We start from the raw sequence: 23,502 nt of genomic DNA, 5'->3' as shown, positions 1-23,502 counted from the left end.
CGAAACAACTAGTTACATCACCGGCTCTTGATCCTATCTAGCTCAGGTCACATGTTTCAATGTTTGCTATTTGCCTGAGTTGATCACTAGAGCCGCCGTGTTTTATCACGAATTGCCGACGACACCGCGCGCGCCGGATAAGAAATTCACGTCGATCTATTTGGATTGTTTATCATTAACATATATAGATATCTGTGAAGTGCTTCCTCGGATTGTACAATATGATTTCCCTGTGGGACCGATGGCATTCCACTAGATGCTGCCTGTGCTGTCATGTACGCACGGGCACAGTTATCCTGGGGGTTTGGTATATGGTGAGCATCCACAGTCGCTATTATTCACATACCACTATTTAGATAGGCTCAACAAACCACAAAAACGGTATGTTATTATTTGTAGGACGTTTTTCCATGTTAAGTTATGTTTATCCAGCAGAAAGTAGTCTCATTGTGATTGGCTGCACGTGATAACATTTATTTAATGGATTGTTTTGTTAATTATGGATGAACAAGTTATTCCGCTAAAGTGTCAACGTAACCTAACATCATTGGGGATTAAACGTTCATACATTGTTCAGTACACGCAGCCCTTCAGGACAGGTTACAGGTCTTGTGTCAGGTAGAAAGAAGCCTTTAGGCTATGGCAATAATTAATTTTCCATTATGCACATAGGGCCTAGGCATATGTATAATTAATTTAAAAGTTAACGCACTATCTCTATCCTTGTGGAGTCTTTCCATCATGTTGACATTACATTGAATGTCAGTCTACATTGCTGAGTTAAAGAGGTGGTTCACTCAAATTATACAATTACTGTTTCCTTACCTGGAACACAGCCAAATAGTTCCTAAGTAAGGAATCATATAATAAAGTAATTTGGGTGAATTAGTTATCCCATTTATAGAGGCTGAGCTATTAGTCTGTATCCTCCTGTCAGTCTGACTGGTCCTTATGTCTTTGAGATTAGCTGATTAATGCCATCAAATGCTTGTGGAGCCTTTCCGTCATGTTGTGGTTGAACCTTTCCCTAACGTTGATCTATTCATGTGTATCGTGTTCCTATCTTGTTTGTCAGTCAAAATGTCCTTATGTCCTTTAGCTGATCAATGCGGTGGTGTTGCTCATCCTCGTCACCGCCCTGGGTGATCCTGACCAGTACCATCTGACCAGCGCTGAGCTGGCTAACGACTTAGATGACATGGATGACGCCAGTAAGTAGCCTACAGCTTTATGTCTGGGATAGATGTGTGTGACGTTGCATAGGCCTGCCCACGCCTCCTTAGTAGCCTGACGGGCCAGTGTGTTTGTGCTCTAGCCAACTCCTCTGAGTGTATGTGATGACAATGATGGAAACTACTATGGCGTTACATATCAATGCCAAAACTACTGGTTTTATAAATCACTTTGTATAATTGAAAGCAGCCAATAGTCAGTATTTCTCTCACTTCACAATAAAGCAAATCAAATCTCTGTCCGTGGGCACGCATGTCTAATGTTCAGCTGTGTTGTGTATTTTCACAAACTTGCTAAATCAGCTAGACATGTCTGCCACTGGCTGTCGGTACAGTAGTGTCTGATTGAAACTGACTGAGTTGACCCAGTTCCGGTCAGATTAAGCCGTCCTGTGATCCCTTTTGCCGTTGGTCCAGCTGGCCCTGCATTAGGCAGGCCATAGAAATATAATTACTAGAACGGCCATCCCTGTTCAAGTCAATGTGCCATGATAGGTGGAATGGCACATTTCTACGAGGCAGGCAGTGATTCAGTTCAGGCTAGTTACAGAACTAAAGCAGACTGGCTTTTGTTCTGTTCTGTTGGAGCAGACTACTGTGTTCTCTGGGCTGTGCACAGATGGACAGGATTACTGTGACGCTGACAGTCGGTGACATAGTATTTTTGTTTTCTGTGAAATCCACTCAATGTCATGGTATCAAGATCAGGTCACATCTACACAGAGCATTTTCACATAATCAGTGTCAAACTAGGAATGAGCTGAGTTTATTATAAACTTATAAATTACTGTGAGATTAATTCAATCACCATCCAAGGACAAAACACCAAGTGATTTTTTTCAACATTTGCTACGGTTATTTTATTTTTTTATTATTATTATTATTTATTTTTTATTATTATTATTATTTTTTTTGTGGGGGGTGGATCAGCTTAATATTGCGGAAAGAATGTTGTTTCCAATGTAATTGTCTGCATCATTTCCAATCCCCCATATTTTTTTGGGTAAATATATATATCCATTCACGTATGCATACATATACACATATATACATACACATACCTACATAGACATACTTTTTTTTAAAGAGTATACCTTTATTATTATTCCCTGCAAACCCTACCACCGATCCCCCAATTGGAGTAAACTGATAAACATTTCTGTTTTTACCTTCAATTTATACATCTTATACACATTTACAGACACAGTCTACTTTATAATAGTTCTCTCTTGTTTGTTCTTAGTCCTTCCTCTATTTCTGTTGTCCATCCAGTTTGATTTCCACTTGTAACTGTGCTATTTCACAATAGCTCCGCACCTATACACATTTCACAGATCCCGTATGCCCTACATTGTTTATCTTGTTATTAGTCCCACCCTTCAGCTCCACTCAACCTTTCCCATCTATCTTCCAACATCATCCATTTCGGATTTTTATTTGCCATATATTTTTCAGCTGTGCTGTGATGCTTCACAAAAGATTTGAATCTTCCTATTCTCATAGCTTCCACGGATTGTAAATTAAAAATAAACATTTTTGCTAAAATAATTATTATATTATTGATTGATTGACTATGGCTTTTCAAATCCCCCAGTATTGCTATCTGTAGCGTTAGTTCTACGCAAATGTTGCAATTCTTCAACCATTCCTGGACCTGTGACCAAAAACGAGCTACATGCGGACAATACCAAAATAAATGGTCTAATGACTCTGCCTCCTCACAGCAGAATCTACAGAGCTGAGAAGATTGTATCCCCCATATATATAACATTCTATTAGTTGCAAGAATTTTGTACAATAATTTAAATTGAAAAATTCGAAGTTTTGAATCCGGCGTTGTTTTGCGTATCAATTCATAAACCATGTGCCATGGAATGGGTACATCGAAAATCTCTTCCCAACTATTTTGCAATTTATATGGCACAGCTGTAAGTTTTTTGGTCCTTAAATGAAATTGGTATATGTTTTTATTTATCACACTTTTCTTTAACCATTTATGTTCTTTAATATAAGGCCGACATACAAGTTCCTTACTTTTATCCCCTTCCACCTGCCTCTTCCATTTTTGTGGTAATGCTGCAATTAATTGGTTGTAATTTTGGGTAGAGCAGACATTTCCATATGTCTGTGTTAGCTGCATGTGTGACATTACTCCACCAGTCCTATTTATGATATCATTCACAAAAATTATACCTTTTTTAAACATTTCTTCGATAAATACAGTTTTTTTATCAATTACTATATTTGAATTTAACCACAAGATTTGTTGTACTATTTGTTCCGTCCTTTCAGGTGGATTAAACTGAAATTGCAACCAACTTTCTAAGGCTTGTTTAAAAAATAAAGATATTTTGGAGATTATTTCCTTTTCAAGCAACCGAAAGTGAGCAGGTGTAATCTGAATAAAGGGAAAAAGGCCCTTCTTGAACATAGGATGAGACATTCGTACCAATCTACTAGAGAACCAGTTTGGATTTAAGTATAACTTTTGTATGACTGATGCCTTTAGTGAGAGGTCTAATGCTTTAATATTTAATAATTTCTGCCCTCCGAATTCATATTCGTTATATAAATAGGCCCTTTTAATTTTATCTGGCTTGCCGTTCCAAATAAAATTGAATATTTTTTGTTCATATAATTTAAAAAGCAGGTCACTAGGTGTAGGCAAAACCATAAGCAAATAGGTAAACTGTGATATGATTAAAGAGTTAATCAGGGTGATTTTCCCACAAATAGACAGGTATTTTCCTTTCCATGGTAGCAAGATCTTATCTATTTTTGCTAACTTTCTATAAAAATTTATTGGAGTGAGATCATTTCTTTCTTTTGGGATTTGTATACCGAGTATGTCCACATCACCGTCAGACCATTTAATTGGTAAACTACATGGCAATGTAAAATGTGTATGTTTTAGTGATCCAATACGTAATATGGTACATTTATCATAATTTGGTTTTAATCCAGAGAGGATAGCAAATGTATCTAGATCCTCTAAGAGGCCGTGGAGAGATTCTAGTTGTGGTTTTAAAAGAAAACATGAATCATCAGCGTACAATGACACCTTAGTTTTTAGGCCCTGGATTTCTAATCCCTTAATATTAATGTTTGATCTAATTTTAACAGCTAACATTTCGATGGCAATAATAAAAAGATATGCCGATAGTGGACAACCTTGTTTTACTCCTCTAGATAGTTTAAAACTTTCTGAGATGTAGCCATTATTTACTATTTTACACCTAGGGTTACTATACATAATTTTTACCCATTTTATAAGAGATTCCCCAAAATTGAAATATTCTAGGCATTTATATATAAACTCCAGTCGTACTTTATCAAAAGCCTTTTCAAAATCAGCTATGAAAACCAGGCCTGGTGTCCCCGATATTTCATAGTGTTCTATTGTTTCCAGTACTTGCCTTATATTATCTCCAATGTATCGTCCATGTAAAAAACCTGTCTGATTAGGATGAATAATATCTGACAAGACTTTTTTTATTCTATGCGCCAAGCATTTAGCTAGGATTTTTGCATCACAACACTGAAGTGTAAGAGGTCTCCAATTTTTTATATGGACTGGATCTTTATATATACCACTTGGGTCCTGTTTCAGTAATAATGATATCACACCTTCTTGTTGCGTGTCTGATAATCTATCATTTATATAGGAGTGGTTAAAACAAGCTAATAGTGGTCCTTTGAGTATATAAAAAAAATGTTTGTATACTTCCACTGGTATGCCATCCAGTCCTGGAGTTTTCCCATCCTTAAAGGCCCCAATTGCATCAAGTAGTTCCTCCTCTGTAATTAGGCCTTCACATGAGTCTTTCTGTACAGATGTTAATTTTACATTATTATTAGGGAAAAAATCCATACAATTAGTTTCAGTTAGTGGAGATGGAGGAGCCTGAAACGAAAATATATTCTTAAAGTACTTTACTTCCTCTTTCAAAATATCATTTGGTGAATCATGCGTGACTCCATCATTTGTAACAAGTTTTAATACGTTTTTTTTGGTAGCATTTCTTTGCTACGGTTAATAATTTATTTTAATGCAGACCTTGTATACAGTATGTTTTCCCTTCTATTCCAGACATGTGTATTGCTTCAGCGATCTCGTTGCTGATGATACTAATTTCTGGGATGGCGACCTACGGTGCGTATAAGGTAAGCAAACGTCACGTCAAAAGCGTTCTGCTGTTGCTTGTACTGGTATACTATGTCTGCTCTCATAAGAATGAATACAGATTAAGACACTAGGAGGATCATCCAAATATCGTTTAAACTTTATTGTCCAAATGTAGTTAAAAAAAACAACAACTTTCAAATCAAGATGTACAGACATGGTCTTGAATGGCTGGGTCCCACTAGATTAAGTTCACCAAACCTCCCACCAGAAACACATTGATTTACGTTTAATGCATCGGTCAAAACATTTTGTTTGAATCTTCGTTTTTCAGATAGATATATTAGTCTTTCCTGCAGCTGCAGCTCTTCAGATGCTATTCCCTCATGACTAACATAAAACTGGTTTTCCTGTTTCAGCAACATGCTGCTTGGATCATCCCATTCTTCTGCTACCAAGTCTTTGACTGTGCACTGAACACCCTGGTGGCTGTTAGTATTGTGGTCTACCCCAATACCATACAAGATTACTTTCAACAGCTGGTAAGAAGGACTCCAAAGTCAAACTCTTATTCTAATAAAGTGCCTGACATGACACTCTATTGCCTGTATAATGCACTAGATAGTGCACCATATAAGGAATTGGGTGCCATTTTGGATGTAGCCACCACACTCTCTACCCCCAATCTCACTGCAGCTGATGTTGTCTGTCTGACTGTCTGGTGTCACTCTCACAGCCTGAGAACTTCCCCTACAAAGAGGACATCATGGCCATGAGCAATGTGTGCCTGGTCTTCATCGTGCTCCTCTTCATCGGATGCATCCTCACCTTCAAAGTAACTGCTACTGAACTGACACACACATTGTATCATTTTCGTTACTTACTGTATGAGTGACAAAACAGTGCTTATGCTGTGTGAGAGAGGAAAATGGTGCTCATCTGAGGAAGGTATTCAGGTTATTTTTATGGCAGAAACCCTTGGGGACAGACAGAGGGTCCTGCAGTGGTTCAAAAGTCTGGCAGGAGCCGTTTCACAAGGCTGTTGTTTTCATAACAGTATAATGGGAGCCATTGAGGCAGTACCCTTGTCAGTGTTGGTCTTGGCCCATTCAGATTAGAGAGCTTTCACATTAGCTCTGACAAACTGTCAGATGATGCCAACTGCCAACTTCCCACCACACTATACAACTCTGTTTCATGGCATTGTAAAAGCCCCTCTAAATGCCCCGCTAGTTCTATTAGGCTGCTGCTACAGAGCTCCATAGACCATCCAAAAGGAGGGAAACAGATTGAGAGAAAGAGGATGTGGTTTATTTTAATAGACTTCAGTAAGGCTTTGTGTCACCATGTAAAACTGTGGAGATGCCTTACTGAGGCCATCTTAATGCAAATATGCTATAATAATGAGGATGACCACACGTTTCTATTACTTCTGGTCCAATCCAAAAGGAAGGGTTGATACGTAGCTCAGCTGTCAGTGAGTGATAATTGTTCTGTATAGATGTTGCTACCTCTACCAGTATATCATCCACAGAGGATTGACGATTGTGTATGAGTTTAGCACATTGAGTAATGTATTTTGGAATCACTTACAGAATGTCTATAGACAGTATATACCATATGGAGGTCTACAGTTTTTACTTTACATTGTTGAAGAGCCCGTAAAAGTGACAGAGGTGTCAATTCATTGAAGTGGTGTGTGCAGTGGGATATACAGTGCATTCGGAAAGTATGCAGACCCCTTCACTTTTTCCACATTTTGTTACGTTACAGCCTTATTGTAAAATGTATTAAATAAAAAATGTTCATCAATGTACACACAATACCCCATAATGGCAAAGCAAAAGTAATTTCTTTTTAAAAATGTTTGCACATTTCTGAAAAATTTAAAACCAGAAATACCTTATTTACATAAGTATTCAGACTCTTTGCTATGAGACTCGAAATTGAGCTCAGCTGCATCCTGTTTCCATTGATCATCCTTGAGATGTTTCTACTATTTGATTGGAGTCCACCTGTGGTAAATTCAATTGATTGGACATGATTTGGAAGGGCACACACCTGTCTATAAAAGGTCCCACAGTTGACCGTGCATGTCAGAGCAAAAACCAAGCCATTAGGTCGAAGGAATTGTCCCCAGAGCTCTGAGACAGGATTGTGTCGAGGCACAGATCTGGGGAAGTGTACCAAAACATTTCTGCAGCATTGAAGGTTCTCAAGAACACAGTGGCATCCATCATTCTTAAATGGAAGAAGTTTGGAACCACCAAGACTCTTCCTAGAGCTGGATGCCTGGCCAAACTGAGCAATCGGGGGAGAAGGGCCTTGGTCAGGGAGGTGACCAAGAACCCGATGGTCACTCTGACAGAGCTCCAGAGTTTCTCTGTGGAGATGGGAGAACCTTCCAGAAGGAGAACCATCTCTGCAGCACTCCACCAATCAGGCCTTTATGGTAGAGTTGCCAGACGGAAACCACTCCTCAGTAAAAGGCACATGACAACACTTGGAGTTTGCCGAAAGGCACCTAATGAACTCTGACCATGAGAAACAAGATTCTCAGGTCTGATGAAACCAAGATTGAACTCTTTGGCCTGAATGCCAAGTGTCACGTCTGGAGGAAACCTGGCACCATCGCTACGGTGAAGCATGGTGGTGGCAGCATCATGCTGTGAGGATGTTTTTAAGGGGCAGGGACTGGGACACTAGTCAGGATCGAGGAAAAGATGAACGGAGCAAAGTACAGAGAGATCCTTGATGAAAACCTGCTCCAGAGCACTCAGGACCTCAGACTGGGACGAAGGTTCACCTTCCAACAGGACAATGACCTAAGCACACAGGCAAGACAACGAAGGAGTGGCTTCGGGAAGTATCTGAATGTCCTTGAATGGCCCAGCCAGAGCCCGGACTTGAACCTGACCTGAAAATAGCTGTGCAGCGACTCTCCCCATCTAACCTGACAGAGCTTGAGAGAATCTGCAGAGCTTGTAGAATCATACCCAAGAAGACTCAAGGCTTTAAGCGCTGCCAAAGGTGCTTCAACACAGTACTGAGTAAAGGGTCTGAAAACGTATGTAAATGTTCTCTCTCTCTCTATATATATATATATATATACAGTGGGGAGAACAAGTATTTGATACACTGCCGATTTTGCAGGTTTTCCTACTTACAAAGCATGTAGAGGTCTGTAATTTTTATCATAGGTACACTTCAACTGTGAGAGACGGAATCTAAAACAAAAATCCAGAAAATCACATTGTATGATTTTTAAGTAATTAATTTGCATTTTATTGCATGACATAAGTATTTGATCACCTACCAACCAGTAAGAATTCCGGCTCTCACAGACCTGTTAGTTTTTCTTTAAGAAGCCCTCCTGTTCTCCACTCATTACCTGTATTAACTGCACCTGTTTGAACTCGTTACCTGTATAAAAGACACCTGTCCACACACTCAATCAAACAGACTCCAACCTCTCCACAATGGCCAAGACCAGAGAGCTGTGTAAGGACATCAGGGATAAAATTGTAGACCTGTACAAGGCTGGGATGGGCTACAGGACAATAGGCAAGCAGCTTGGTGAGAAGGCAACAACTGTTGGCGCAATTATTAGAAAATGGAAGAAGTTCAAGATGACGGTCAATCACCCTCGGTCTGGGGCTCCATGCAAGATCTCACCTCGTGGGGCATCAATGATCATGAGGAAGGTGAGGGATCAGCCCAGAACTACACGGCAGGACCTGGTCAATGACCTGAAGAGAGCTGGGACCACAGTCTCAAAGAAAACCATTAGTAACACATTACGCCGTCATGGATTAAAATACTGCAGCGCACGCAAGGTCCCCCTGCTCAAGCCAGCGCATGTCCAGGCCCGTCTGAAGTTTGCCAATGACCATCTGGATGATCCAGAGGAGGAATGGGAGAAGGTCATGTGGTCTGATGAGACAAAAATATAACTTTTTGGTCTAAACTCCACTCGCTGTGTTTGGAGGAAGAAGAAGGATGAGTACAACCCCAAGAACCCATCCCAAACGTGAAGCATGGAGGTGGAAACATCATTCTTTGGGGCTGCTTTTCTGCAAAGGGGACAGGACGACTGCACCGTATTGAGGGGAGGATGGATGGGGCCATGTATCGCGAGATCTTGGCCAACAACCTCCTTCCCTCAGTAAGAGCATTGAAGATGGGTCGTGGCTGGGTCTTCCAGCATGACAACGACCCGAAACACACAGCCAGGGCAACTAAGGAGTGGCTCCGTAAGAAGCATCTCAAGGTCCTGGAGTGGTCTAGCCAGTCTCCAGACCTGAATCCAATAGAAAATCTTTGGAGGGAGCTGAAATTCCGTATTGCCCAGCGACAGCCCCGAAACCTGAAGGATCTGGAGAAGGTCTGTATGGAGGAGTGGGCCAAAATCCCTGCTGCAGTGTGTGCAAACCTGGTCAAGAACTACAGGAAACGTATGATCTCTGTAATTGCAAACAAAGGTTTCTGTACCAAATATTAAGTTCTGCTTTTCTGATGTATCAAATACTTATGTCATGCAATAAAATGCAAAGGAATTAGTTAAAAATCATACAATGTGATTTTCTGGATTTTTGTTTTAGATTCCGTCTCTCACAGTTGAAGTGTACCTATGATAAAAATTACAGACCTCTACATGCTTTGTAAGTAGGAAAACCTGCAAAATCGGCAGTGTATCAAATACTTGTTCTCCCCACTGTATATATATACAGTTGAAGTCAGAAGTTTACATACACTTAGGTTGGAGTCATTAAAACTCGTTTTACAACCACTCCACACATTTCTTGTTAACAAACTATAGTTTTGGCAAGTCGGTTAGGACATCTACTTTGCATGACACAAGTAATTTTTCCAACAATTGTTTACAGACAGATTATTTCACTGAAATTCACTGTATCACAATTCCAGTGGGTCAGAAGTTTACATACACTAAGTTGACTGTGCCTTTAAACCGCTTGGAAAATTCCAGAAAATTATGTCTTGGCTTTAGAAGCTTCTGACAGGCTAATTGACATCATTTGAGTCAATTTGAGGTGTACCTGTGGATGTATTTCAAGGCCTACCTTCAAACTCAGTGCCTCTTTGCTTGACATCATGGGAAAATCAAAAGAAATCAGCTCTCAGGAAAAAAATTGTAGACCTCCACAAGTCTGCTTCATCCTTGGAGCAATTTCCAAACACCTGAAGGTACCACGTTCATCTGTACAAACAATAGTATACAAGTATAAACACCATGGGACCACGCAGCCATCATACCGCTCAGAAAGGAGACACGTTCTGTTTCCTAGAGATGAACATATTTTGGTGCGAAAAGTGCAAATCAATCCCAGAACAACAGCAAAGGACCTTGTGAAGATGCTTTTGGAAACAGGTAAAAAAGTATCTATATCCACAGTAAAACAAGTCCTATATCGACATAACCTGAAAGGCCGCTCAGCAAGGAAGAAGCCACTGCTCCAAAACCGCCATAAAAAAATCCAGACTACGGTTTGCAACTGCACATGGGGACAAAGATCGTACTTTTTGGAGAAATGTCCTCTTGTCTGATGAAACAAAAATAGAACTGTTTGGCCATTATGTTTGGAGGAAAAAGGGGGAGGCTTGCAAGCCGAAGAACACCATCCCAACCGGGAAGCACGGGGGTGGCAGCATCATATTGTGGGGGTGCTTTGCTGCAGGAGGGACTGGTGCGCTTCACAAAATAGATGGCTTCATGAGGCAGGAAAATTATGTGGATATATTGAAGCAACATCTCAAGACATCAGTCAGGAAGTTAAAAGCTTGGTCACAAATGTGTCTTTCAAATGGACAATGATCCCAAGCATACTTCCAAAGTTGTTGCAAAACGGCTTAAGGACAAAAAAGTCAAGATATTGGAGTGGCCATCACAAAGCCCTGACCTCAATCCTATAGAAGATTTGTGGGCAGAATTGAAAAAGCGTGTGCGAGCAAGGAGGCCTACAAACCTGACTCAGTTACACCAGCTCTGTCAGGAGGAATGTTCCAAAATTCACCCAATTTATTGTGGAAGGCTACCCAAAACATTTGACCCAAGTTAAACAATTTAAAGGCAATGCTACCAAATACTAATTGAGTGTATGTAAGCTTCTGACCCACTGGGAATGTGATGAATAAAATAAAAGCTGAAATAAATCATTCTCTCTACTATTATTCTGACATTTCACATTCTTAAAATAATGTGGTGATCCTAACTGACCTAAGATGGAATTTTTACTAGGATTGAATGTCAGGAATTGTGAAAAACTGAGTTTAAATGTATTTGGCTAAGGTGTATGTAAACTTCTGACTCCAACTATATATATATACGCACGCACGCACGCCGCACGCACACACGTGTGTTTGTTATATGTATGTCAATGTGTGTGTATGTATATACATATATATGTGTGTGTGTATATATATATATACAGTGGGGAGAACAAGTATTTGATTACACTGCCGATTTTGCAGGTTTTCCTATTTACAAAGCATGTAGAGGTCTGTAATTTTTATCATAGGTACACTTCAACTGTGAGAGACGGAATCTAAAACAAAAATCCAGAAAATCACATTGTATGATTTTTAAGTTTTAGATTCCATCTCTCACAGTTGAAGTGTACCTATGATAAAAAATTACAGACCTCTACATGCTTTAGTAGGAAAACCTGCAAAATCGGCAGTGTATCAAATACTTGTTCTCCCCACTGTATATGTGTGTGTGTGCGCAAATTCTAAAAACCTGTTTTTGCTTTGTCATTATGGGGTATTGTGTGTAGATTGATGAAGGGACACACACACAATTTAATCAATTTTAGAAAATGTGGAAAAAGTCAAGAGGTCTGAATACTTTCCGAATGCACTGTGTATATATACAGCTGAGCTCAGTCCCAGTCTGTCTTATAGGAGCCAACTGCTTTACCAGATGGTGTTGTTTGGCTGGACAGGACTGAACCCCCAGAAAGCTACTGTACTGCTCACTGAGCATGATGATGTCAGGGAACAATGAGAGCTTGTTTTTGTACCACTCTCCTGAATGAGCTGTACTATACCTTTCTGCAATGGACTGGACATTGAGTCTTGTAATTTTTTGAATGAATGAATCCCCTCTGCATTGGAGATTGCGTCTTAACACTTTCTGAATTAATTATACAGTACCCCTTTGGATTAAATTGAGCCTTTAACAGATACTGTACCTTTAAATCATGTCAGCTGTTGATAAAGTTATTTTCTTTCATGTCTTTGATAATGGTTTTCCCTTTGCAGGCATACCTGATAGCGTGTGTGTGGAACTGCTACCGGTATGTGCGTGCAAGAAGCACCACAGAAGTCCTGATATACGTCACTACTAATGACACCACGGTAAGTCACAGGATACAAGCATCTCTTTCAATTGCTGTACAGTACATGAATGACAAGTCCTACATTATGAGATGGTGGGTTCGTTTTTGTATTTTATACTAGTCTGCTGTAGTTACTACAGTGTAATGCAATTTCCTCTGTTCAGTTAGTTGGGTTTGAAGAAACTGACATATACTCCAGACAAACGACCTCTGTGAATGCTAGCTACCTTTTTGACAGTTATGTGTATCCACAAATATTGACATTGCTTTTACTCCTACAATAATATGTTGTAATTTCCAACTCAAACAGCAGCTGAAAAATGTACTGTTTCTGTTATTCACTCTAACCCTTTGCTTGCAAAGTTGAAACAATCTAGACATTTACCAGTGGTGTACTATCATAATATATCTCTTTGTATTCATATGATACATTTTTATTTATTTATTTCACCTTTATTTAACCAGGTAGGCAAGTTGAGAACAAGTTCTCATTTGCAACTGCGACCTGGCCAAGATAAAGCAAAGCAGTTCGACACATACAACAACACGGAGTTACACATGGAGTAAAACAAACATACAGTCAATAATACAGTAGAAAAATAAGTCTATATACAATGTGAGCAAATGAGGTGAGATAAGGGAGGTAAAGGCAAAAAAAAGGCCATGGTGGCGAAGTAAATACAATATAGCAAGTTAAACACTGGTAGATTTGCAGTGGAAGAATGTGCAAAGTAGAGATAGAAATAATGGGGTGCAAAATAAATAAATACAGGAGAGGGAGAAGTAGTTGTTTGGGCTAAATTATAGATGGGCTATGTACAGGTGCAGTAATCTGTGAGCTGCTCTGACAGCTGGTGCTTAAAGCTAGTGAGGGAGATAAGTGTTTCCAGTTTCAGAGATTTTTGTAGTTCATTCCAGTCATTGGCAGCAGAGAACTGGAAGGAGAGGCGGCCAAAGGAAGAATTGGTTTTGGGGGTGACCAGAGAGATATACCTGCTGGAGCGCGTGCTACAGGTGGGTGCTGCTATGGTGACCAGCGAGCTGAGATAAGGGGGGACTTTACCTAGCAGGGTCTTGTAGATGACCTGGAGCCAGTGGGTTTGGCGACGAGTATGAAGCGAGGGCCAGCCAACAAGAGCGTATATGGGGCTTTGGTGACAAAACGGATGGCACTGTGATAGACTGCATCCAATTTATTGAGTAGGGTATTGGAGGCTATTTTGTAAATGACATCGCCGATGTCGAGGATCGGTAGGATGGTCAGTTCTACAAGGGTATGTTTGGCAGCATGAGTGAAGGATGCTTTGTTGTGAAATAGGAAGCCAATTCTAGATTTAACTTTGGATTGGAGATGTTTGATGTGGGTCTGGAAGGAGAGTTTACAGTCTAACCAGACACCTTGGTATTTGTAGTTGTCCACATATTCTAAGTCAGAACCGTCCAGAGTAGTGATGTAGTGACATCTCATCTATTCTATAATTACCTATCCCGCCCTTCCTCATTAACTCCCTCTGCTTTGTGCTTTGCATTCTGGAGAAAGTAGAAATCATAAATCTATCATAAAGCATTTACAGTGAGGGAAAAAAGTATTTGATCCCCTGCTGATTTTGTACGTTTGCCCACTGACAAAGAAATTATCAGTCTATAATTTTAATGGTAGGTTTATTTGAACAGTGAGAGACAGAATAACAACAAAAATATCCAGAAAAATGCATGTCAAAAATGTTATAAATTGATTTGCATTTTAATGAGGGAAATAAGTATTTGATCCCTTCTCAATCAAAAAGATTTCTGGCTCCCAGGTGTCTTTCATACAGGTAACGAACGGAGACTAGGAGCACACTCTTTAAGGGAGTGCTCCTAATCTCAGTTTCTTACCTGTATAAAAGATACCTGTCCACAGAAGCAATCAATCAATCAGATTCCAAACTCTCCACCATGGCCAAGACCAAAGAGCTCTCCAAGGATGTCAGGGACAAGATTGTAGACCTACACAAGGCTGGAATGGGCTACAAGACCATTGCCAAGCAGCTTGGTGAGAAGGTGACAACAGTTTCTGTGATTATTCGCAAATGGAAGAAACACAAAAGAACTGTCAATCTCCCTCAGCCTGGGGCTCCATGCAAGATCTCACCTCGTGGAGTTGCAATGATCATGAGAACGGTGAGGAATCAGCCCAGAACTACACAGGAGGATCTTGTCAATGATCTCAAGGCAGCTGGGACCATAGTCATCAAGAAAACAATTGGTAACACACTATGCCGTGAAGGACTGAAATCCTGCAGCGCCCGCAAGGTCCCCCTGCTCAAGAAAGCACATATACATGCCCGTCTGAAGTTTGCCAATGAACATCTGAATGATTCAGAGGACAACTGGGTGAACGTGTTGTGGTCAGATGAGACCAAAATGGAGTTCTTTGGCATCAACCCAACTTGCCGTGTTTGGAGGAGGAGGAATGCTGCCTATGACCCCAAGAAACCATCCCCACCGTCAAACATGGAGGTGGAAACATTATGCTTTGGGGGTGTTTTTCTGCTAAAGGGACAGGACAACTTCACCGCATCAAAGGGACGATGGACGGGGCCATGTACCGTCAAATCTTGGGTGAAAACCTCCTTCCCTCAGCCAGGGTATTGAAAATGGGTCGTGGATGGGTATTCCAGCATGACAATGACCCAAAACACACGGCCAAGGCAACAAAGGAGTGGCTCAAGAAGAAGCACATTAAGGTCCTGGAGTGGCCTAGCCAGTCTCCAGACCTTAATCCCATAGAAAATCTGTGGAGGGAGCTGAAGGTTCGAGTTGCCAAACGTCAGCCTCGAAACCTTAATGACTTGAAGAAGATCTGCAAAGAGGAGTGGGACAAAATCCCTCCTGAGATGTGTGCAAACCTGGTGGCCAACTACAAGAAACGTCTGACCTCTGTGATTGCCAACAAGGGTTTTGCCACCAAGTACTAAGTCATGTTTTGCAGAGGGGTCAAATACTTATTTCCCTCATTAAAATGCAAATCAATTCATAACATTTTTGACATGCGTTTTTCTGGATTTTTTTGTTGATATTCTGTCTCTCACTGTTCAAATAAACCTACCATTAAAATTATAGACTGATCATTTCTTTGTCAGTGGGCAAACGTACAAAATCAGCAGGGGATCAAATACTTTTTTCCCTCACTGTATCTTATCTTGGTGTGATGCTATTGTGTGTTTACAAAGAAAACATAGAAACCTCACATCCAATGGAAAAAGGATTCACTTATTATAGGTCACTGATCAGGTTCATATTATGCGTAGGTTAGGTTCCCCTCAAGACGGTGAGGGAGAGTGCATTCCAACAGTAAAGCCATCATGTCAGAGTAGGAAGGGAGTATAAAGTTGTAGTAAGTTGGGCTGTAGTAAGAGGCTTTGCTTGGATGAGGCCGGAAAAAATTCCACACTGGCAAACTCATTAATATGGCTACAGTACATTGGCCACCTACTCAATGAAAAGCTCTCGGTCTGTCTCTCTCTCTCTCTCTCCTACTGGTATCATATAGCCCACGCTTGGCCACCTGGCTGCTTATCCTCTGCTTCCGCTGCAGATATTACAACACATTATCCACTGTTGAACAAGGGGAGGGGAGAAATGCAGCCTGAAAACATGGCGTTAGCGAGGGGAGGATCTGGTTTAGCTATCAGATCATTGCAGCACTGCTCATCCAGCTAGCCTGGGGGAAGAGGATTACTGTGTGATGTCACAATGCAGGTGTAGGAAAGGAGAGTGAGGGGTTGTCAACAGTGTTTGTACCTCTACGATGAGAGTCAGAACAATACCATTATCAGGACTTTTTGTTCCACCAGTAAAATGTGTCACTGTATAATGTTGTAATTGACAAGAGTTTGATATCCAAAAGGGATGAAGTAGGCTTATGTAAATTGGATATGTATTTGTGCCCAGAATATAAACCTTAAATTCAAAGCCACTACGAATGGCTCATGATGCTCATGATTTGTTTTGAACATGTAGAGCACAGGTCAGCTACAGTGTGGCCCGCGGGCCAAAACCGTCTTGCAAGTTTTCAAAGTTTTATTTGTTCTGACCCCCAAAAGTTTTATCACCAGGAATTCAGCTTAAAATCTGTTCAAGTATTCCCCCCCCAAATAGACATGTGATATAATCTCTTTTTGGGCTTAGTTGTGGTCAATTTGCAGCATACAAATTATTTTTATGTTCCGCCCCAGACCATCCCATCCGACCAAAAATCGGAATCTAGTTTTTGTACCATGTTGTGTTGCTACCGTTGCTACCATGTTGTGTTGTTGTCTTAGGTCTCTCTTTATGTAGTGGTGTCTCTTGTCGTGATGTATGTTTTGTCATACTTTTTTTTTTTTGTACCGTCCCCGCAGGAGGCCTTTTGCCTATTGGTAGGCCGTCATTGTAAATAAGAATTTGTACTTAATTGACTTGCCTATTTAAAGAAAAAAGAATTGCCTACCCCTGATGTAGAGGAATGACGTGATGTTTTGGTCTAGAGAAGCTGAGGCCCTTCTGGTCCTCCTGATGTGTAAAACACCTTAGCTCTAAAGGGACTGGACGAGACTGCTCTTTTTAACCATTCAAATCATTAGTCAAATGTGCTAGAAAAACAACATTCTGCCTGTCATGCTTTCTGTAGGTCTAGGCTTTTCAATTAAGGTTTCCAGTGGGCAAGTGGTCAGAAAATATTCTGGTAGACCACCAGTCTACAGGAGTGTTCTGATTCCCTACTTCTCTCCTGAAGTGTACACTCACTCACTCCCCTCCTAAACTTAAATGCTGTGGATTAAGTGATTTACAGGGAGTTTCCTACACCAGTCCATTCCTTTCAAATCTATAGTGGGGATTGCCTGAGTGTACACTTCATGGATAAAGGTAGACTGCAGCCATCTGTGTATTATTGACAGGTTATTATAAACAGGGACACTGCGTTGCCTTCCGACCGGTGGCGTCACTCCTACACGACACTAAGCCCTCTATCAGTGCAGATGGAGTCGCGCTATCTGACGTAAGACAATAATGGGGATAGCCTACTGTAGATGTGATGTCTTCCACATTAGGAAAGTCGGTATGTCTGGACTGAGCGGAGCCACCGAGGGGGCGGTTTTCCAGACACACATTGCTTTTTAGTCCAGGACTAGACCTAATCTGTGTCCGGGAAACCACCCCATGAAGTATAGCTTCAGGACATTAAGCACAATGTGTAGTGTTAAATCACTGGTCTGAGATCAGAAAGGTCCACCATGACATGGACTCCAGTCTGGACTGTCATGCCATTATGCCCCTAACCAGTGCCTTACTGTTGTGTGTGAGGATGACAATGGCATACTCTAACCATATTTTACAGTATCCTCTGCCGGTGTTGTCCATTGAAAATGCATTGAATCATAGATGTTGCCTACAGTATGTCTCTGTGTTAGTAGGAAAACCAGGATGGGTTACATACATCTGAGATGTACACACACACACACACACACACACACACACGGCCAGCCATTTCCCATGATAGTATTTGGTTGGTTCCCCAGAGAGAGAGTGTAGTAGTCTGAAGAGGGAATATCTGAGACGGAGGTCTACTTTACCTCATCAAAGACATAGAGGAACTGGCTGACTGAACCTGACTCATGTCAGTCAGATAGGATGTGAATGTGGTCTGCAGTGGACTTGCCTTGCTGCCTGACAACCACAGTCACAGCCTGGAATCCAAACTGTTTCACTTCACTGATTTCAGTCTGGACCTGCTCCAATAGACTTGGATCGCATTCATTCATGGCCTTCTCTATAGATTTGGCCTCTCAATAGACTTGTACCACATTCATTCACGGCCTCCCTTTCTCCCTCTTTAATCTTCTCTCATCTCTCTATTCTCCCATCCAGACTATTTTAAGATCATTACAGATCTGTTTTGAAATCCTCTGTCATCCTCTATATATGACCATCGTGTCACTTCCGGGAGCTCACACTATTTTCACTTAAGAGTATATTTGACCAACTGCTGTTTGGAATTAGACCAATACGCAGCCTATTATATTACTGCTTGTAGTCTTTGCCAGTGACAAAAACCAATATATTCGAAACCATGTCAAACAGTTAAATAGCACTTTGATGTCTGTTGTCAGTCACACATTAGAAGACTCTGGTTTTGATCACCCTTTATTCTGTATCCCCAGGTACTGTTACCCCCATACGATGACACCATGGCTATTCCATCATCCAAGAACGCTCCTCCCCCCTACGGGGCACCCTACATAGCATGAAGAACCTGGGACGCTGTTCTGCTGACGGACTGGACCCCCTTGTTACTACAGCAGCCAGACCTGGGCAACAAATATTATATGTTTTCTTTCCAATACGTTATGCATTTTATAGTTGGCATTTGATAACTGTCACACTGGGTGTGTAGTGTTAGCAGTATTTTAATTTAAAAAATGTTTTGTAATAATTTGACCCAGGCCCCAATACTACTGATTCTTTCTAGAGAATTTTACCTATACACATTTACTTACTACTTACCTGTTACTGTGATACTGTTTAACATTATAATGTTTATTTGGAGTTATTTATTTTCACTGATCTACAGTTGAAACATCGAGCAGGAAAGAGTTAAAATATGAGAGCGCTAGTAGTGAGTGTAATAGAGGATATATTTTTTTTTCTTGCTTGTACTAAGCTGTACTTCTACATGTTCTCTACTGTCAGTCCTAGTTCAAAGGCCACCCACCAGAAACGTGTTTTCATGGTCTAAGTACACATCCTCAGGGGTGTGTACTAAGTCCCCTCCTGTATTTCCTGTTCACCCACGACTGCGTGGCCAAACACAACTCCAACACCATCATTAAGTTTGCTGACGACACAACAGTGGAAGGCCTGATCACCGACAACGATGAGATGGCCTATAGGGAGGAGGTCAGAGAACTGGCAGTGTGGTGCCAGGACAACAACCTCTCCCTCAATGTGAGCAAGACAAAGGAACTGATCGTGGACTACAGCAAAAGGCTGGCCGAACAGGCCCCCATTAACATCGACGGGGCTGTAGTGGAGCGGGTCAAGAGTTTCAAGTTCCTTGGTGTCCACATCACCAACGAACTATCATGGTCCAAACACACCAAGACAGTCATGAAGAGGGCACGACAAAACCTTTTCCCCCTCAGGAGACTGAAAAGATTTGGCATAGGCCCCCAGATCCTCAAAAGGTTCTACAGCTGCACCATCGAGAGCATCCTGACCGGTTGCATTACCGCCTGGTATGGCAACTGCTCGGCATCTGACCGTAAGGCACTACAGAGGGTAGTGCGAACGGCCCGGTACATCACTGGGGCCAAGCTTCCTGCCATTCAGGACCTATATAATAGGCGGTGTCAGAGGAAAGCCCATTAAAATTGTCAGACTCCAGTCACCCAAGTTATAGACTGTTTTCTCTGCTTCCGCACGGCAAGTGATACCGGAGCGCCAAGTCTAGGACCAAAAGGCTCCTCAACAGCTTCTACCCCCAAGCCATTAGACTGCTGAACAATTCATAAAAATTGCCACTGGACAATTTACATTGACCCCCCCCCCACTGTACACTGCTGCTACTCGCTGTTTGTTTGTTACCTATGCATAGTCACTTCGCCCCCACCTACATGTACAGATTACCTCAATTAGCCTGAACTTCTGCACACTGACTTGGTACCAGTGCCCCTGTATATAGCCTTGTTATTGTTATTCTTATTGTGTTACTTTTTATTATTACTTTTTATTTTAGCCTACTTGGTAAATATTTACTTCTTCATGAACTGCACTGTTGCTTAGGGCTTGTAAGTAAGCATTTCACGGTAAAGTCTACACTTGTTGTATTCGGCGCATGTGGCAAATAATGTTTGATTTGATATGAAGCAAGTACTTGTGAGAGACCTACACAAATCAAATCAGGCACTGCAACCCCCCCCCAAAAAAATATATAATTATTGCCCATGATTTAGGCTGGTCCCAGAGCTGTATGTGCATTGTCATGACGATTACAGTCAGAGGAGTTGGCTAAAGCACATACAGATCTGGCAACAGGCAAATGAGGATTGTATCCTCGACTCAAAATATTTATTTGTTTGCCCATGATCACTGTTCGTTGTTGGATGGCCTTTACAAACAACTTCCTTTCTGATAGGGTGCACTGAGAGATGTATGAAGTGTTGCTATGCGCCGGAAGGATGACAAAGATTCAAAGCACCTGCCTGTAATCTAACTGAGATGATCGAAGAGCAGAAGTCATATCACCAAGTTACTGGGTACGTTATAGTTGTGTGTATAGAAAACTGTCATTATCCTGAATTATTACAACAGGACTGTGTTGAGTTGAGATTTCTTTATTTTTAATGTTGAGTTTTATGACTTGTACATTTGATCTTATGTCTGTGTTGTTTCCAATAAAGGAAAAAGTGGTGGTCTTGTTTTTTAAATTAAGCCAATGTAAGCAGACCAGTCTGCTCTGCCAGATGCAGTTAATGGCAAGCTGTTCCCCAAACGGGGGATGTCCTGTGAGGACTCAGTCACATTTAATCATCTGCTGCTGCAGCAGCATAAAAAGACACAGAAGTTATATTTATTTGTCTATTAAAAACACATTTCATTGATGGACAGGTCTTGTGTTTTTATTTTGGATTCATAAGTATGCTGTGTGTTGTATTTACTGTGCATCTCATTTTACTATGTTGTACACTTTATCACTTCTAAGGCAGGGGCTACGGTTCTGTTTTTCAAAAGGGGTTTGAGGCAAATCCAGTATAGTATTATTGTGTTACATTACATCACTGATTCGTAGGCCTATGAGATGAAAACCAAAGGGAAAAGTCAAGGACTAAAAGGTCTCGTTTTTTCTTCGACTGGCACTAATTCTGTCATCCTTACCTCATAAACCTGAATAATGGAAATTCTCTAGGAAACTTGGAAACTATTTGGCCATTGACTTTAAGAGCTGTTAGGGCCATAACGTTGTCATTGTAAGACAGGTAGCCTGTTTTCAGGATGATTGACGTTAAGAGCACTGAAAGCACTGCTTCAGCCCCTTTTCCATAAACTGCTGCCTTACTGTTTCCTTCTGTTCATTGTGGAGAGTTCATCCAGATGCCTTCCAGGTATAGTAACCTCCTTACACTGTAGCTTGGACCACCATTGGACCAGGACCACAGTACAATAGTTGAACTATCTGACCATTGGCAAAACCAATATGCTTGTCATTTGGGGCGGCAGGGTAGCGGTTAGAGCGTTGGACTTGTAACCGAAAGGTACAAGGTTACAAGTTCAAATCCCCGAGCTGACAAGGTACAAATCTGTTGTTCTGCCCCTGAACAGGCAGTTAACCCACTGTTCCTAGGCCGTCATTGAAAATAAGAATTTGTTCTTAACTGACTTGCCTAGTTAAATAAAGGTAAAATAAATAAATTTACTTTGAGAAATGTACAATACAGTTGAGTTGTAGACACACTTATCACCTTTTCACAATGATATTTGTCAGATGTAAGAACAATAGATGGGATATCTGTTTGATTATTGATCACTATTTCTGATCAAAGATCATATTTATGGTTACCAAAATGCTTGGTCGGCTCAGTTGAAGATGTCTTGATTGTGAGTCACATACTGAAATGATAGTTTAAACTGATAACCTGCTGTATGAAAACATGAAGATTTGATTCATACACCAATTTTTTTCTCCACATAATGGCTCCAATAGGAGGCTTCCCTCCCCAGGTTAGAGCCAGACTGAGGTAAGGCAGCTAAGAGTAAATACAGAAACAGTCAGTCCCAGAGGAGAGGGAGCTAGTCTGCTGCACGTGCAGAGAGAGAGAGAGAACTAAAGGACATCTGTATATTCTCTGACTGACTGCACAACTACAACAGTCACCAGCTTGACTCACCAAGGTGGATTTCCTGCTTTATTTTTTAAAACACTTTAATTTAGATATACTGACAGATATTTTCACAAAACTTTGTTTTGATATTAAGGTAAGGAGACTTTGATATTTTGATGTTATTTTCAATAGGTAGTGTTGTCACACTGCAGCATGAAAACCCATGACAGATGTAGTGTTTACCACACAGAATCTGAGCTTGAAGATGACCATTTTTTTAAAGTAGAAGTAAACATATAGTAAACACGATTCAGATTCCACAGACTGTTTGATTGAGATTCAACATTAGATGACAAGATACAATATGGCCATGACAAAAGGTTAAAAAATATTGTCGTTTGTAATTATGTTTTTTTAGGACTCCAGTTTTATATGGTCCATCTCCTTCATTTTCAATTACAGACTGAATGAGTAATAGCAACAACTGTTGTATCGATCTCTGGCATGTGCTGGCATTGTGTCTCTTGTTTTCACTGGTTTTTCACTTACCAAATGCTTGTGCAGCTGTGGTAGTTGTACAGGAATTGATGTTCCATGAGTGTGTGACCCTGCTTGCTTCAGGTCAATAACAGTCATCATAAACATGTCTGGTACTCCTTTGCATCTCAGACCTGTGAACAGACTAAGGAACAACTCAGTGTAATCAGCTCATCACTCAGGCTCCAGAGTCGTGAAGTGGTCTAAGGCACTGCCTGTCAGTGCTTGAGGTGTCACTACAGACACCCTGGTTCAAATCCAGGCTGTATCACAACCAGCCGTGATTGGGACTCAAGTAGGGCGGCGCACAATTGGCCCAGCGTCGTCCGGTATAGGCCGTCATTGTAACTAAGAATTTGTTCTTAACTGACTTGCCTAGTTAAATAGAACATATGTGTTCTAGAATGGCT

General features: G+C 41.0%; 1 protein-coding gene across 1 annotated transcript; it reads left to right on the top strand.

Annotated features, from left to right (window-relative positions):
• Positions 1 to 34: 34 nt before the first annotated feature.
• Positions 35 to 21,337, top strand: LOC139564243 (lysosomal-associated transmembrane protein 4B-like). Its single transcript, XM_071383597.1, has 7 exons — positions 35 to 314; positions 1,100 to 1,211; positions 5,323 to 5,396; positions 5,775 to 5,897; positions 6,092 to 6,190; positions 12,637 to 12,732; positions 18,899 to 21,337. Exons 1-7 carry the CDS (start codon positions 222 to 224, stop codon positions 18,983 to 18,985), a joined length of 684 nt encoding a protein of 227 aa, XP_071239698.1. The 5' UTR covers positions 35 to 221; the 3' UTR covers positions 18,986 to 21,337.
• The last annotated feature ends 2,165 nt before the right edge of the window (positions 21,338 to 23,502 follow it).

The sequence above is a fragment of the Salvelinus alpinus genome, chromosome 35 (assembly GCF_045679555.1).
Source record: "Salvelinus alpinus chromosome 35, SLU_Salpinus.1, whole genome shotgun sequence".
NCBI lineage: Eukaryota > Metazoa > Chordata > Actinopteri > Salmoniformes > Salmonidae > Salvelinus > Salvelinus alpinus.
Note: the sequence above shows the minus strand (reverse complement) of the source record. Positions and strands in the feature narration are given on the sequence as shown.

Bases quoted from the DNA above. Each gene is read 5' to 3' on its own strand.
- LOC139564243 (XM_071383597.1), top strand. From the start codon at position 222: ATGATTTCCCTGTGGGACCGATGGCATTCCACTAGATGCTGCCTGTGC. The intron at 315-1,099 runs GTGAGCATCCAC...TATGTCCTTTAG, and splicing joins TCCTGGGGGTTTGGTATATG to CTGATCAATGCGGTGGTGTT. The intron at 5,898-6,091 runs GTAAGAAGGACT...TCACTCTCACAG, and splicing joins AAGATTACTTTCAACAGCTG to CCTGAGAACTTCCCCTACAA.